The 16,201-nt window shown below is 49.4% G+C and overlaps 2 protein-coding genes across 6 annotated transcripts in view; one reads left to right on the top strand and one right to left on the bottom strand.

Moving 5' to 3' along the window:
- SYN1 (synapsin I) overlaps positions 1-4,471 on the top strand; it is a 48,180-nt gene extending 43,709 nt beyond the window's left edge. Inside the window, exons 10-13 of one of the 2 annotated variants that reach the window (XM_045860397.1) lie at positions 841-981; positions 1,312-1,399; positions 1,500-2,091; positions 3,460-4,471. In XM_045860397.1, the coding sequence (XP_045716353.1) occupies positions 841-981; positions 1,312-1,399; positions 1,500-2,091; positions 3,460-3,487 (849 nt within the window). In that variant the 3' untranslated portion in view covers positions 3,488-4,471. Of the gene's footprint in view, positions 1-840; positions 982-1,311; positions 1,400-1,499; positions 2,092-3,421 lie in introns of both variants that reach the window. The other variant, XM_045860396.1, reaches the window with a different exon arrangement.
- Positions 4,472-4,473: 2 nt separating this feature from the next.
- On the bottom strand, positions 4,474-15,909 carry ARAF (A-Raf proto-oncogene, serine/threonine kinase). 4 transcript variants are annotated; one of them, XM_045860398.1, is made up of 16 exons: positions 15,775-15,909; positions 14,318-14,471; positions 14,058-14,161; positions 13,164-13,266; positions 12,919-13,076; positions 12,708-12,806; positions 10,600-10,756; positions 10,468-10,495; positions 10,245-10,390; positions 9,950-10,152; positions 7,435-7,611; positions 7,287-7,333; positions 6,649-6,767; positions 6,292-6,423; positions 5,221-5,355; positions 4,474-5,020 (listed from the first exon to the last, which is right to left on the bottom strand). In XM_045860398.1, exons 2-16 carry the CDS (start codon positions 14,411-14,413, stop codon positions 4,886-4,888), a joined length of 1,839 nt encoding a protein of 612 aa, XP_045716354.1. In that variant the 5' UTR covers positions 14,414-14,471; positions 15,775-15,909; the 3' UTR covers positions 4,474-4,885. The 4 variants fall into 4 exon arrangements, with proteins under 4 accessions (XP_045716354.1, XP_045716357.1, XP_045716356.1 ...); XM_045860401.1 differs by having other exon boundaries at positions 10,600-10,741; XM_045860400.1 differs by having other exon boundaries at positions 12,919-13,073.
- Positions 15,910-16,201: the final 292 nt, after the last annotated feature.

Here is a 16,201-nt window from a genome sequence, read left to right as displayed (position 1 = left end):
TGAATAGCAAAGTGCTTTATAACACTATAAAAAGGAGCTCTGTAAACTGGGCAGTCCTTGTTATTGAAGCAAAACACTTGCAAAATTCTAAAGCTCTTGGTAAACAGTCGTGCCCCTGGTAAACAATGCAGCAATTTGTGAACTGTAAAATGCCTTGAAAATTTAGAGTGCTTTGTAAACAGCAGCACTTCTTACATGTTAAAGCATTTTGTATACACTGGTGCCATTTCCAAAGCACTTTCTGAAGTCTAAACACACCATATATCCCATAGTCCTTTGTGAAGGGCAAGGAACTTTGTAAACTGTGAAGTAACATACAAACCACAAAGTTCTTTATAAAGGACAGAGCTCCTAGCAAACTATAAAGCAGGGATTGGCAAGTGTTTTCTGTCAAGGGCTAGACAGTGCACATTTTAGGCTTTGCGGGCTGTGTAGTATCATTGAAGGTACTCAATTCTGCAAAAGTAGCCAGACAACATGTTAAAAATGTGGCTGTGTTCCAATAAAACTTTGTTTATCGACATAATTTTCACATGTCATGAAATCTTTTGAGTTTTTTTAACCATTAAAAAATGTAAAAGCTATCCTTAGTTCGGGGGCTGTACAAAAACAGGTGCTGGATTGGATTTGGCCCACAGGCCCTAATTTGTTACCACCTCATAAAGCTGTTCAGTACCTTGTAGGAGATAAGCCTTCCTCATAGTGCAAATCAGTGCCTCTCAAACTAAAGCTTGTTTCCTTGGCAGCCACCATGCCTTCTGCCAACTTAAAGCATTTTGTCACTCATCCTCATGTGCACTTCCTGCCTCTCTCCTCACTGAGTCCATTTTCCTCCCCCAGGTGGTGGGCTCCTCCATGCCACTCATTGGTGACCACCAGGATGAAGACAAGCAGCTCATTGTAGAGCTCGTGGTCAACAAGATGGCTCAGGCCTTGCCACGGCAGCGGGATGCCTCTCCTGGCAGGGGCTCCCACAGCCAGGTCAGCTAGTGGTGGGCAGACTAGCCCTTGGTCCTGCTGTGTGTCACAGAGCTAGCTAATCAGTAGCAGGCTAAGGGTGTCACCATTACACATGTGGTGGCGATCAAGCAATTGTTTTAAAAAATTGATAAATAGCTGCTACCCTGACTTCCCTGAGTGCCTCCTGACCCCTCCCCTGGGGGTCCCCACCCAGCAACCTGACATCCCCTCAGCTCAGCCACAAACACAGACAACACCCAGCATACAGGGAACCTGTGTTATTCTGATTGGCTGATGCTCCGCTGGCTGGTAACTATTTTTAACCTCTCCTGTTCCACTCCTCTGCCGCAGGCTCCATCCCCAGGAGCCCTGCCCTCAGGCCGCCAGACCTCACAGCAGCCCTCTGGGCCCCTGGCTCAGCAACGACCCCCACCACAGGGTAAGTGAGGAGCCAGCCTCCCCGGTACCTGCCATCTGGCAGGCCCCCTACCTGTCACTTGCTGGCTCTCACATGTGAACTCTTTCTCTCTGTCCCTCAGGTGGCCCTCCACAGCCGGGCCCAGGCCCACAACGCCAGGGACCTCCGTTGCAGCAGCGCCCACCCCCACAGGGCCAGCAACACCTTTCAGGCCTTGGACCCCCAACTGGCAGCCCCCTGCCCCAGCGCCTACCAAGTCCCACATCAGCACCCCAGCAGCCTGTGTCCCAGGCCCCACCACTGACCCAGGGTCAAGGCCGCCAATCCCGGCCAGTGGCAGGAGGACCTGGGGCACCTCCATCAGCCCGCCCGCCTGCCTCCCCATCTCCCCAGCGTCAGGCAGGCCCTCCACAGGCTACCCGTCAAACATCTGTCTCTGGTCAGGCTCCACTGAAGGCCTCAGGGGCTCCACCAGGTGGTCAGCAGCGCCAGGGTCCACCCCAGAAACCGCCAGGCCCTGCTGGCCCCACTCGCCAGGCCAGCCAAGTGGGTCCCATGCCCCGCACTGGGCCACCCACCACACAGCAACCACGGCCCAGTGGCCCCAGCCCTGCTGGACGTCCTACCAAGCCACAGCTGGCCCAGAAACCTAGCCAGGATGTGCCGCCACCTGCCACCACTGCTGTCGGGGGACCCCCACATCCCCAGCTCAAGTAAGGGGACCCCACAGCAGCCCTTGTCTTGGTGCTCACAAAACATGCTCCTGTACAAGGAGGGCAGCCCCAGCTCCCAAGTTCCTCAGACCCAGATCCTATCCAGGGGTCTAGAGCTCTCTCCAGTCTGGGCCAGACCCCTCCCACAAACTATCACCCCTCTCAGTCCACAGAGGCTCTTGCCCTCTGTCCCAGGTCCTTTTCCCTCCATACCAGACTTGGTGTCTGATTCCAGAGAAAACCCAATTTCACTTCAGAGTCCTCCCAATAGGCCCTGGAAAGTCCCCTCCTCCAGCCCAGGTACCTTGCTGACCCTCCTTCATACCTCTCCACCCACCAAGTCCTCCTCTCATCTTGGAGCTTTCCCTGCCAAACTCATCCTCCCTGACTCCTCCCAGCTAACATTCCAAATTGCTCCCCCTCAAATTCAGTCCTCCTATGTCATTTCACACTCCTTCCAGTCATCCTCATACTTTTCCTACAGCCTAGGCCAGTGAATTTCAACCCTTTTCATCTCATGGCACACATAAATTAATTACTAAAATTGTGAGGCACACCAAACATTGTATTTTTTGCTGATCTGACCAAAAAAAATAGGTATAACTTTGATTCATTCACATGGGATGTCTACTCTTGTGCTGGCTGTTGTCATTTTTTACCTTGACAATCTAAGAGGAAAGAGGTCACTGCTCCTGATTAAATAGTCAGGTACTGTATGTTTTAAAAATTCTTGTGGCGCACCAGTATGCCTTTTGCAGCACACAGTTGAAAATCACTGGTGTAGGCTCCTTTCTGGTCTATCCCCAAATCCTTCTGGTCTATCTCAGTCTCCTCCCAAAATCATCACACCATTCTGTCTGCCCTTCTGATCCATTTCAGACCTGCCCCACATTAACTCAAAAGTCCTTGCTACCCCATTCAACTGTTCCCCCTTTGATTTGCTCCTCCCAGCCTGTCCTTGGTCCAAGCTGTCCCCACTTCCCTCCTGGATGCTTCACTTTGAGACTGGAAACCTGCCTGCCCATCCTCACCTTTCTATCACACTCCTCCCAGCCTAGCCCAGATTTGAAGAAAAGATTCAGCCCAGGACTCTTCCCACTAATCCCAGACTTCTTCACCTTGGATCCAAGGGCTCCCACCCTGGCTTCCCAACTTCCACTTGAGAATCCATCAGGGTTCAGGCCTGTGCTGATGGGTGGGAGGGTCACAGGCACGCCCCAGGACCAGAGGGGCAGGGCTGGGGCCGGGCCTGGGGTAACGATGTGTTTCTCTCCCCCTCCTCCCTTCCTCTTCCCCCTTCCTCCCATGCCTCCACCTTGTTTCTCTCTAGCAAATCCCAGTCTCTGACCAATGCCTTCAACCTTCCAGAGCCAGCCCCGCCCAGGCCCAGCCTTAGCCAGGACGAGGTGAAAGCTGAGACCATCCGCAGCCTGAGGAAGTCTTTCGCCAGCCTCTTCTCCGACTGATACCCTACCCTGAGAACCCCCCCAAATCCCTGGGCAACCCCTCTCTGGGCCCTGAATCCACTTCTCACTTCTGAGATCTCCAACTCCCCTGAGAAGCCCTCTCCTGGTTCACCAATATCCCTCTTCTCATTCCTCTGAATGCCCAAGTCCTTAGAGAAACTTCACTCCTGGTCCTAAACTTGTTTCTCATGTTTGGAATTCCCAAGTCCCTGGGAAGCCCACTCCTGGTCACCTCAGGACCTACTTCTTAGTTTTAGAACCTCCAAATTCCCAGACGTTCCCAAACACCAGGCAACCCACTCTGGCCCTAACACCATGGAGTCCCCTCCTAGAGACCTGAAATTCGCGAGAAATATACTCGTGGTCCCAGCTCTCTCAAGCACATGTTGTTCCCCATCAAAATTTCCCAAATCATTAAGAAACTCCTACCTTTGAGCCCCCTTACATAGATCTCCCATTTCTGGAGATCCACCTCTTCAAAGGCCATCACCCAAGCCAAGGATCCCCCTCCCCCCCAACTCCATTCAATACATTGGGAGCTCCTCCCACTGCTAGGACCCCTCAGTTCTCCAGGGACTCCTACCCCACTTTCCTGCCTTTGACAGCTGTCTTTAAATATGCAAACTCCACCCAATCTCCCAGAATCCTTTGCACATGGAAGGCCAGTGGTCCTCCACATCCCCACCTTTGCGTGACGTCTGTGTCTGTGACTGATGTGGCCTCCTCTCGTGCCGTGCTTGGCATATGTGGTACTCGTTCATCGTGCCGCCTGTGGTGATGCGTGCAGTGGCGCTGTTCATGTGGTCCGCACCTCCCCACAACCTCCACTCCTTGCCTGGACTTACCCCCACCCCTCAGCAGCTCTGAACCCCATGAGAAGAGTCGGGAAGCAAAATAAACAAGCAAAGGCCCAGCATAATTCTGTGCTTCTTGGTGAAGAAAGAGGGGAGTCCTTGAATGGCAGGGGGAGATGAGAAGGGACCCCCAAATCCATATGGGGTGCTGGGGACCCCAAAATCCAGTGGAAGGCACGTCAGGCACAAATTTCAGAGAGGTTCTGAGTGGAATCCCTGCTATAAATCCCAGCCATTGGAGATGGAAGAGCTCACAAACTTAGAAGTATCTCCAAAGGCAAGCAGAAACCAAACTATGGAGGCCATGATCTGTCTTTGAGGGCCCCCCAATTCCAGAGAAACTGGAAAAGCACAAGGGGACACCCTCACCTCCCAGGGGCTGTATCAGGGCAGAGATGGTACATCGATTGGTTGGTGGGCGGGCTCCTTGGTGTGGAAGGCTGAGATTGGCTCCCTGGTGGCTGGGGGTGGGGCCTAAGGCACAAGGCGGGCTGCGCTGAGTAGACAGGCAGGTAACTCATCAGCCTGGGTGCGGTGCAAGGAGGGTTCAGAGGCACTCCGCTCAATCTTGGGGAGTGACCGCTGCAGCAGCTCAATCGTGGCCAGGATCTAGGGGCAGGGTCACATGAGAAGGGTATCCAGGACCACATGGGAACCCAACCACCACCAGACCCCAGCCTTATGGGGAAGCATATACACACACATTGTACAACTCTGAGCCTTGAACAGGCACAGTTCACATTCACACCTTGGAGTCTTCCTTCTCAGAGTCCCCTCCCTAGGGTATCCATCGCTGCTACTGGACCCACCTGGGGGAAGAGGGGCCGCTCCTCCCGCTGGAACTTGAGACAGTCGGACAGCAGGCGCCGCATGGCCTTGGGGCAGTTGCTGGAGATTTTGCTGAGGTCTGGAGACAGATAGCCACGGCCCACCATAAAGATAATCTGGGATAGGAGAGACAGGAATGGATGATCTGAGGATTTGGGCTGGGGGGTCCAGGTAATTTGGGATTTCGAGACACTTGGAAGGTTCCTTTTGAGGAATTGGGGTATTCTGGGTAATGGGGCTCTGAGGATTGTGGTATCTCCTGAATCCAAGAATTCTAGGTATCTGAGACCTTGGAAGGATTCTCTGCTTGCAGAACACCAGGATTTAAGCTTGGGGAAAATCAAGGACTGTAGATATCTGGAGCCCAAAGGATTATGGGTCCATACGTTTCTAGGGGACTTGTGGTCTGTAGAAAATTTAAATTTCTGGGTCAGAAGGGAGGTAAAGGATTCTAGCCCTCTGGAGCTTGTATTTCTGTGGGGGTCTGGGGCCTGAGGATGGTGGGTCCATTGTGTGCTGTAGAGACTACTGGTATCAGAGTCTAGAGGATCCTTGGTTTCTGAAGTCCTGGGAGATTCCAGGCCTTGAACCAGGAGAACTGTGAGAGAGTGGGGCCTAGATTATTGTGACTGCCAGAGTCCCAAAGCCTGCCAAATTCCCAAGGCCTGAATAATTGTGGGTATCTGTGAGTATTCCAGAAGCACAAAGGGATTGTTTCTGGGAGAAATCAGATTCTGGGCTTCAGGGATCTGCAGGATTTTGAGTTCCCAGGCCAGAGGACTGACTGGTAGTTGTCAAGGGGTCCAGAGGGCTTCTGGATATTTGGGAGCCTAGGGAGATTCTGGACTTTGAGGACCTAGATGATTGTGGCTGTGGGGGAAAAAGGAGATTCTAGGTATAGGAGACCCAGAGAATTCTGGGAGCTCTAAACCCAGAAAATGTGGGGTTTCTGGGAGAAGTGTGGCATTCTTGGTCTGTGCAAAGAAGATCTGGGGTTTAGAGGTTGAGGAGATCCCTTAGCCTGGGAGATTGCAGTAAGGCGAATGGCTTACCTGGTCACGACTGCCAATGTGGCTATAAGGCAAGGAGCCGGTCATGAGCTCGTATAGCACAACCCCATAGGCGTAGACATCTGACTGGAAGCTGTAGGGGTTCGGGTCCTGCATACGGATCACCTCAGCAGCCTTCATAGGCCAGACCAGGCAGGGAAACCAGGGAGGTCAGCAAATGGCTAGCCCATAGTCCCAGATCCCACTAGCCAAACAGGGTACAATTCAGAGCCACCCATGTGAGGTTAAACATGAACAGTCCAGGCAAACAGGCATCCCCATCCCCACTTCACACCCAATGTCCCAGCCCTGCAGCCCATGTCCCTATATGCCCCTGGTCCAGACCCTAGCCCTGCTCACCATCCACAGCACAGAGCCTGAGGGTTGCTCTAAGGGCTGAGCCCCGCTCCACCGTGTCTTCACTGTGGCCAGGCCAAAGTCACCGATCTTCACTGTGAGTCCCTCGTGTAGGAAGATGTCCACTGGGGTTAAGGACCACTACAAGGACTCCCAATAGGCATGCCTCTCACACTCATTGGGAAGCTCTCATTAACAGCCCCATATCAATCATGCCTCTAACCCTGACCAGAAGTCCCCCAGTGTCACACAAACCCACTACAACCTTGACTTGGGTGGGGAGCTCCAATTAATGCCCCCTATACTTGCCCTCCTTGTGACTCCTGACCAGGAAGCCCCTCTAAGGGCACCCATACCCACCATGTCCATGACCTCGATCAGGAACTCTCTTTAATGCCTTCCACAACTGCCACACCTTAGGCTGTGACCAGAGTCCCCAAGAACAGCACCTGAACAAGCCACAACTCTGATTCCTGACCAAGAGACCCTATTACAGGCTCCACACCAGCCACAGCTCTGCCACTTGACAAGGACCAGGTGACATGTGCCCGTTCCACTTTGTCCTCAGAAGTCCCCCACCAAGAGACATCCCTCTAAGTCCCTCACCTCACCCCAGCCCTTTGACAGTGACAGGTAGATACTGTTAGATTTGAGATCTCGGTGGATGATGTTCTTGGCATGGAGGTAGCTGTAGGGGTGGAAGCAGGTGGAAAATTGGATGGGGGCTACCTCATCTCCCTCCCCCAGGTCCCCTAGCCCCCTTCCTAGTCCCCAGGCCAGGAGGCTCACTCCATGCCCTGGGCAGTCTGCCGGGCCACATCAATGAGCTGGACCATGTCAAAGCGTGTTTCAGCCACATGCAGATGGTGGTAGAGGCTGGAGCCCTCGCACCACTGTGTGATGATGGCGAACCCTGGACGGGTCATGAAGCCCATGAACAGCAAGATGTTGACATGACGTGTCTTCCTGCAGGCAGGGAGGGTGGTATTAGGGCAGGGAGAGAAAACAGCAACTGTCACTCACTTTCTGAGCATTAGGAACGGCTCTGTTCACTGACACCTCCTGTCATCATTTCTACCTTGCCTTTCAGGAAGCTCAGGGCCAGACTGTAGCCAGATTCAATACATCTGTGAGATATCTTTGCTGGGCTGATTTGGAGCTGTGGCTTATGTTTTGAACTTCTTCATCCCAGTCTCCCAAAAGCAGCAGGGACGGATTACCGCCCCCACCCTGTGTCGCCCAGTAGTGTCTTAATCATAAACACCTGCCATACCTCTGACCCCGACCATTACCTGGTCCTGTGACCATTTTACAGATGAGAAAGTAGAATGGCAACTTATCAATATTACACTGATCTAGTATAATATTGATAAATGCCAGGTAAAAGTATTGGTGATGTGATTATATCCTGTTAGTCACCACAAAAGGCTTAGAGGTAAAGAACTTGGGGTTTGAACTTAAGTTAGATGCTATGTTCCAACCCAGGCTTCCCCAGACCCTCACTGCAATCTTGGGAGGACACTTAACCTGTGTCTCATTTTCCTCAACTGTGATAATTACATTAGCTATCTTATGGAAATATTGGCAGGAGTGATTAAAAATCTGTAAGGCACACAGAACAGCACTGAATATAAGCAAGCCCTCTGAAAACTCCACTGTCCCTGTTCTTATTGCTCCTAGGTACCTGGCTCTGCCTTATGGAAACTCTGTAACGTATGAATAGATGAGGTCTAATTTGGATGAAAACCTTCATTTCTTATAGAAGTATTAACTACAACTATGGTTAACACCAATGTAAACACAGTTGACTCTTGAACAGCATGGGTTTGAGCTGCATGGGTCTTTTTGTACATGGATGTTTTTCAAGAAATACCTGTATGGTTTTCTATCTATGATTAGGAGTCTGCGGATTGAGGTCTGACTCAATGCACTGATCTATGCCATTTTATACAAGAGCTGAACATCTGCAAATTTTGGTGTCTGCGGGTGGGTTTTGGAACCAACCCCCATGGATACTGAGGGACAACTAGGTTTTGGGGTAGTCAAAAGTTACCCACAAATTTTTGACTGTGCAGGGAAGCTGGCATCCCTTACCCCACATTGTTCAAGGGTCAACTGTAACATCAATGATGCCCTGCAATTTTGCCATGTCAGAGTGGATAATAGCACATAAGCATTCTTCATAGCAGTTATATTATGGTTGAAATATTAATATAATGCAAATTAACAACATGCTCCAATCATTGGTATTTCACAGAGAAAGAAGTTTTCTTACTGTGGCATCCATTATGAGGATAAATATTAGAATAGCACAAGGAGTTATGATAACATCAACTCTGTAACATAATTGTGCCCATCTGTCAGGAGAGGAAACCCCAGGTGTCGTAGTAATCAAGAGTGGCAAAAAGGGAACACCAGGGTTTCTCAGCACAAATGAATTAATATAGTATTAATGATATATTAAGTAAAGCAACCACAATCATTAATTAAGCAATGATTAAATTATGGTTATTATTATAATTAATACAGTTGACCCTTGAGCAACACGTGGGTTAGGGGCCCCGATCCCCCAGAGTTGAAATCCACATACAATTTTCAACTCCCCTAAAACTTAACTACTAATAGCCTACTGTTGAGCAGAAACCTTATTAATAACATAAACAGTTGATTAATACATATTTTATATGTCATATATATCAGATACTGTATTCTTACAATAAAGTAAGCTAGAGAAAATGTTATTATGAAAATCATGAGGAAAATACATTCACAGTATTATTGAAAGAAATCCATGTAGAAGTGGATTTTGTTCAAGGGTCAACTGTAATACTGTTTGTTCAACAATGGCAATTATTATAATTAATTAAGGACAAGAATGCAACACAATAAACGTAATACTAATGACACAGTACAAGCAGAGGAGAAGGAAGGACGCAAGCCTTCCTGGCAATGCAGTTAACTAGCATTATGCTGTTAATGTAAGTGCACTCAGTGATGTCCTACGGCCATACCCATTTCACAGCAGGCAAACAAGCCCCACATTTTGGAGCCAGAGTGGTTAATTAATGTCAATATTAACCCAAACACAAACAATAACAAACACAAACAAACATTATCAGAGGTCCTCTAAACATACCTGTTTCCAAGAGGGAAAAAGGACACTCTTGATAGAACTTAATGTTTACGGTTGTAACAACACAAACACATGTGATGGGCAGAAGCGCCTGAACGTGGCCTTTCCCCGGAGGCACTAAGGCCATGCCCACTGCCCTCTCCCCACTTCCACACACATGTGCAATCTCACCTGAGCACCTGCATCTCGTTCTTGAAGGCCTGGGCCTGCTCAGCTGTGGGTTGGGCCACCTTGAGCACCTTCACAGCCACATCGCCATGCCACCGCCCGCGAAACACGGTGCCAAACGAGCCCGTCCCGATCCTCTTCAGCAGCTGCACCTCACTGGGTGGCACCTCCCAGTAATAGCCTGAGTCCCGGTACCCCAGATTCTTCTGTGGGCCACATGGGCGGCATCTCAGGGGCCTGCTCACATCCCTTATCACTCAGCCTGTGGTGCCCCCCACAGGTTCCCCCTGGAGCTTACCACTTTCTTCTTGTCATCAGCCAACGACTTCCTCTCCCGCTGTTCTGATGGGGACTTGGAATGTGGGGACTTTCTCCCTGAGGACACACTGGCTGGGCTGGGGCTCCCCCGGGGAGCTCCATCACCACCACCTCTACTACCAGCAGCTGTGGTTGGGAAAAGGATGTGAGTGGAGGCAAGCAGGGTGGAGGTGGGGCTCAGGGCACAGGCAGTGGGTACTCACCATCAGTGCTGAAACTCTGGGCAGTGAGCTGGAAGAAGAGGGACAGGGATCAGAGAGAGGATGTGGAGGCCAACAGGAATGGCTCTCCCCTCTGCTTGGTGGTCCCCTGTGACTGACCCCCTTGACACCAACCTGAATGAGGCTGGAGTCCATGGGGGTTGTGGTGCTGACCATATGGACGTTGGGGGTAGACGTAGAGCGAATGCGCTGGAGGGGGGCATTGGTCGGGGCAGGAAAGGGGAAGCGCTCAGGGTCTCGGTGCTGAGTGCAGGAGCTGCCAGGGGAAAGGCTGTGAAATCATTGTCAAATGTGTGGGCGAACCAGTCAAGTGCACCCCCACCCTGCCCCATTGTAAACATGTGCTTAACCTCACACAGAGTAAATGTCCACTGTTAGTGCTTTGTTCATTTGTTCAAAAAACATTTATTGAGTGCCTGCCATGTGCCAGATACCATGCTAGGCAGTGAAAATAAAACTAGGCAAAACAAGTAAAAGTTTTTGCCCTCATGAGACTGATGGTCCAGTAGGGAGAGAGAAAATAAAAAACAAAGAACACTTAATCTGTCTGATGGTGATAGGTACAAGAAAAAAATAAAACAAAATAAGGAGACAGGAAGTGTCACTGGAGATGTCAGGAAGGGCTTCTCTAAGGAGGTAACATTTGAAGAAAGACCTAAAGAAGGGACAGTGAGCCACACAGATAGTGGGGGAAAGATTAATATATAATACTTCATAACTATATGTACTATTCAAATATATCATGTATTACATAATATATAATCTATATTAGAATGGTAATATTTCAATATATATTATAATATGCTATATGTTACATGTACATACAAATTATATTACAAAAATATTTATGCATTTTTTAATCCTCACCCATGGATATGTTTATTGATTTAAGAGAAAGAAGAAGGGAGGGAGAGGGGGAGAGAAACATCAGTGAGGGAGAGAAACATCAATCAGCTACCTCCCATATGTGCCCTGATCGGGGATCGAATCCACAACCTTTTTGGTGTACGGAACAACGCTCTAACCAACTGAGCCACCGGGCCAGAGCACAAAAATATTTCTTCATGTTCCCTTCAACTATCCTGAAATGAAATTCATACATAATTCATCCACATACACCCATAATTAAAAATAACATAATGCCCTAACTTTATTACTTTATATATTAAAATATATGATATTCTACATTATATAAAAATATCATAAATCTGCCCTGGCTGGTGTGGATCAGTGAATTGAGTGATGGCCTGTGAACCAAAAGGTCACTAGTTCAATTTGGAGTCAGGGCACGTGCCAGGTCCCCACCAGGGGGTGCGCAAGAGGCAACCACACACTGATGTTTCACTTCCTCTCTTTCTCCTTCCTTTCCCCTCGCTCTAAAAACAAATAAAATCTTTTTTAAAAATTATAAATCTAACACATGATACATTATCATATACCATATAAATATAGACATTATAAAATATATAAGACACATAAAATGCATGTTATAAACTTTTGATATATGAGAGCAATAATGTATTTTAATATAGAAATACTATAGTATTAAAAGACTTAACATAAAGGAGAAATAAAAGGGAATTTAAAATAAAATAATATGTATTTCAAAATGGAAAGGCTTGAGCATGATTATACTGGAAGAATAAACTAGTTAGAAGTTAGATGCATATATAGAGAGATACACACACACACATATATAGACATAATTAATAAGAACTTATACTCTGTACCAGATCTTCTTCTAAACACTGGACACATCTTAATTCATTTAATCCTTGCCAGAACCCTATGTGCTAAAAAGTACCATTATCCCCTCTTTACAGATGAGAAAACTGAGGCCCAGAAAGATTACATGACTTGTTCAAGGTCCCACAGCTCTATGTCCTTACTCATACTTGTAGGTGCTCAACAAATGTTTGTTAAGTAAATGAATGAAGAATGGCTTGTAGTAGGTATTGGTGTTCTCTCTCTCTTTCTCTTTGTCTCTCATACACACACACCCACACCTTTCCCCAACCCCTTCTTTTCCCAGGGCATGCTCTCAGTCTTTAGAGTGCTTGTTTCCTGAGACCACGCAGCCCAGCTGGCTCACTTTTTCTACCTCTGTGACTTTCTAAATAAACTTTCACTTGTACTTGGTAAAAAAAAGAATGGCTTGTGGTCTACAAAGGTCTCCAGATCTTTTTCTCTGGATAGCAGCCCTTTAGCCTAGGCATCCCTACCTGGAACCTTGAGGGGTTAGCGGCTCATTTGGAGGGCGGTTTGAGGGAGCCTCATGCTGTCTGGAGCCTCCGGACAAATCCTGGACACTGTGGTAGAACCTTGAGGGCATTAAGAGTATACAGCAAGGGGACAAGGGTCAGCTATCTATAAGAGTCTTGTGGCTGGGCATCTGTCCTCCCCATCCCCCCACCTACCCCAGCCCAGGCTCACTGTCGGCAGTTGGTACTCATGTCAACACAGACTGTGGGGACCTTAGAGGAACAATGCTGGTGGAACTTGTAGCCACAGGTTTGGCAGCGAAAGCCATGGAACAGAAACTTAAGGCAGAAGTCACAGAACACCAAGCTGAAGAACGTCTTCCGTACCTGCTGCCACAGAGAAGGGAAGATTGAGGCCTGGTCAAGAACCCTCCTCCCACACCCAGGGTCTGCCCCCACTATCAACCCTGCACTCACAAAATTGTGCATGGTCAGTGGGACATCTTCGAGGACCTCCACAATGAGCTCCTCGCCATCCAGGGGGGCAATGGCTGTGTCCCAGGCAGTGACTGTCTTTCGCCTGCAGGAAGCATGGAAAGGAGTGAGTGGAAGGGTAGACAGAGGCCCTGGGACGGCAGAGAACCCCTGAAAATCCCTCCAAGTCTGTCATCCATGGAGTAACATCTGGTGCATTTCATTCTCATTATGGCAAGTCTAGGAACTAGGACCCATCATTGCCCCACTTTACAGATGGGGAAGCTGAGGCTCAGAGGGATAGTGACTCACTTGCCCAAGGCCACAAGGTATTGAGAGTGGCAGGACAGTGTAAAGAGTACATGCTTTCAATCACAAGGTGAAGAGCAAATAAGATGGTGAAAAACTAACTAAATCTCAGAATTGTTAAACAAGCCCCTGAAAAAAAACAGCTGATGAGGCACTGAAACAACAAATAAAAAGCTATGCGTGAATTAAATAAAATTAAGGAGCCCTAGAACAAAGGAATAAATGGAAGATCAGCGAGTCCCAACTCAGCAGACAGAGAATGGCAAAGGAGAGGTAGGAGAGAGATGAGAAATTGATGAGATAGTGAAAGAATAAAATAAATGAACAAAATAGACAGAGAGCGGTAAAGACTTGGGGACCAAGGAGAGAGTGTTGCTGACCTTACAGGACAATGAACTAATGAAGTGATGAAACAAACGCTGGATGCACCCACGGATTCCCTGAACTAAGGGAATACTACACAGTATTCTCTCTAAGGAGACTCCACAACAGCATGAAGGAGTCAGAAGACACTGAGGAGGGGATAGGAGACTAGACAACCAGATGGTAGGGGAAGGAAGGCGGAAGCAAGTCATATGCCACACTTACCCCTTGATGAGCCGGTAGACCACGCAGCAATCCTGATTGAGACCCCGAACTTTGAGAGCCTTGTCTAGAGAGTCATAGACGCTCATGCCATCCCGGACAGTCACCTGTGCAGATGTGGGGGTGTCAGAGGCTAACAGGGGCCCCAGCCAATTCTCCCATCCTTTGGCAAAAGCCTCCTCCCAGCCAATATACCCTTCTGATCCAAGATTTAGAACTGGGTCCATCCATACCCCTGCCAGTTTTGCTCCCATCAGACTCACCACTGTGCGTTGCTTGTTGGGTAGGTATACTTTAACAGTGCCCACTCCCCGGGATGGCTCAGCCCCGTTGGCAGGGGGGCCCCGTGGTGGCTCCATGGGCCTAGTACTTTGTCAAGACAGGCTGAAGTGGGGCTGGGCAGGTGCCATGGGGCTCCTAAAAGACAGAGGAGGAATTCAGAGATCCAATAATGATAATCTGGAATCACAGTGGCAGGGGACAAAAAACAGTTCAATCTCCAGGCTCCATATCACCCCCAGTAGCCTAATTTCCACAGAGCAGTCCAAGGAAACTTGTTAACATCTTGAAGTAGATCCAGTTCCTCCTCTGCTCAGCTCTGCCAGGACCTCTACACAGGGCTAGGTGGGAGTGGCTTAACATAATGAGAGACAGCACACACTGTCCTGGAGGGCACAGGAGTCCACAAGTCTCTGCTGGAGGCTAATGGGGAGGTCAGCACACACTGCACTGGGGTGTGTCAGGTACATAATGGACATGAACAGTCTGTTCTGTCTTTTTAATGGACAAGGGGGTTACCAGATGCTGTGTGGAGGGAAGAGTCACGGTCAGGGTGAAGGGGAATGGATGGATCAACTACTGCCCTTAATTTGGGAGAAATGGGAATTGCACCAGAGTGTTCTTAAGGGCACTGTGGGCAACCATAAGCCCTGGGCTGTAATGATGGCAGGCTCACAGACACTGTCAGCTGACCAAAGGGAGTCCCTAGACTGTGATGGGGGTTCACAGAGGCTCAGCAGACACTATGCTGAAGGGAGATGTAACAAAGGGAGATGTAACTGGAGATAGTAATGGGGAAAAAAACTAGATAATGGTGGTCACCAGACATTGTCAGGTGGAAAAGGAGGTTAATGGTGCATCACGTCATTGTTGAGGTGAAATGAATGGGGGTGAAGCAGGGAGGCTCCAAAATTATCCCTGTCGACTAATGAAGGGGTCACAGACATATTTCTGACGATAATGGAAGGAAGCTGGAGGAGGTTAAACAGGAGAAAAGGGGAATCCTCAAACGTTCTCCTACTGGGTCAGACACTGATCCAGAATAAGAAAGCAAGTGGTGAGCCCCGTCTCCACGCACTTCCCGCTGCTGGTAAGGAAGGATCATCAGATACCCTAAAGAGATTTCGAGGGGATCCTGGCACAACACCCTAGGGCCCAACACCCGTTCGGCCCGGCCCCGCCTACCGAAGGCCTTCCAACTCTGCGCAGGCGTACTACCACAAGCGGTGGGTGAAACCATCCCCGGAAGCTTTACACCTTTATCCACCGCTACCCCTAGGGGTCGACGATGGTCTCGCCCAGGTCAAACCACTCCTCCGGTTCCGGGCCGGGGGCGCTGGGGCCCAGATGCAGCCACCCTGTTGCTAAACTTTCGGTCCCGGTTCTCTGCCCCAGCCCAGCGGTCGCTTCAGAAACCTAACACTGCCGGGCCCGCCCTCACCTGTCAGGCGGCAACGGTCGCCGTCGCCTCCATCTTGAGCTTGTCTTCTTGTTTCCTCGTAAAGTCCGTCTCCACCGCCCCTGAGACTTTCGCCATTGGCGCCACAGGACTCAGCCCTCGATCTTAATTGGTGCAGGTTCACGCCTGTCAAGGCAGGACCAACGGGATATGGGTCGCGTTCCGGATTAGGAGGGGCTGCCCGAAACGTCAGGGTCTACGGTAGATTCACAGGTCCGGATTTGCGCAGGCGTAGTCAGGAGGAATCCTGTGTGCAATGGGCTTTAACCCCAATCGTGCCGTGGCAGAATAAAGCAGGCCTATTTTCGTTCACTTGGGGCTGACTTGAGGAGTTCCTGAATCTGGGCAGGGAATCCCTAAGTGCTCTTTTTGTTCCAGTGACTCGGAACCCTAAGTAGCCATTTGGGAT

This window comes from Phyllostomus hastatus, unplaced genomic scaffold, assembly GCF_019186645.2.
Source record: "Phyllostomus hastatus isolate PE091 unplaced genomic scaffold, TTU_PhHast_1.1 phas_scaffold_200, whole genome shotgun sequence".
In the NCBI taxonomy this organism is placed as follows: Eukaryota; Metazoa; Chordata; class Mammalia; order Chiroptera; family Phyllostomidae; genus Phyllostomus; species Phyllostomus hastatus.
Note: the sequence above shows the minus strand (reverse complement) of the source record. Positions and strands in the feature narration are given on the sequence as shown.

What these genes read in the sequence shown, in the direction of transcription:
- ARAF (XM_045860398.1), bottom strand. Translation starts at nt 14,413, where the DNA reads ATGGAGCCACCACGGGGCCCCCCTGCCAACGGGGCTGAGCCATCCCGG. An exon ending in AACGAGATGCAGGTGCTCAG is followed by an intron (nt 7,612 to 9,949) that starts GTGAGATTGCAC and finishes CCCTGCCTGCAG; the next exon opens with GAAGACACGTCATGTCAACA. An exon ending in CCGAGATCTCAAATCTAACA is followed by an intron (nt 6,768 to 7,286) that starts GTATCTACCTGT and finishes TAACCCCAGTGG; the next exon opens with ACATCTTCCTACACGAGGGA.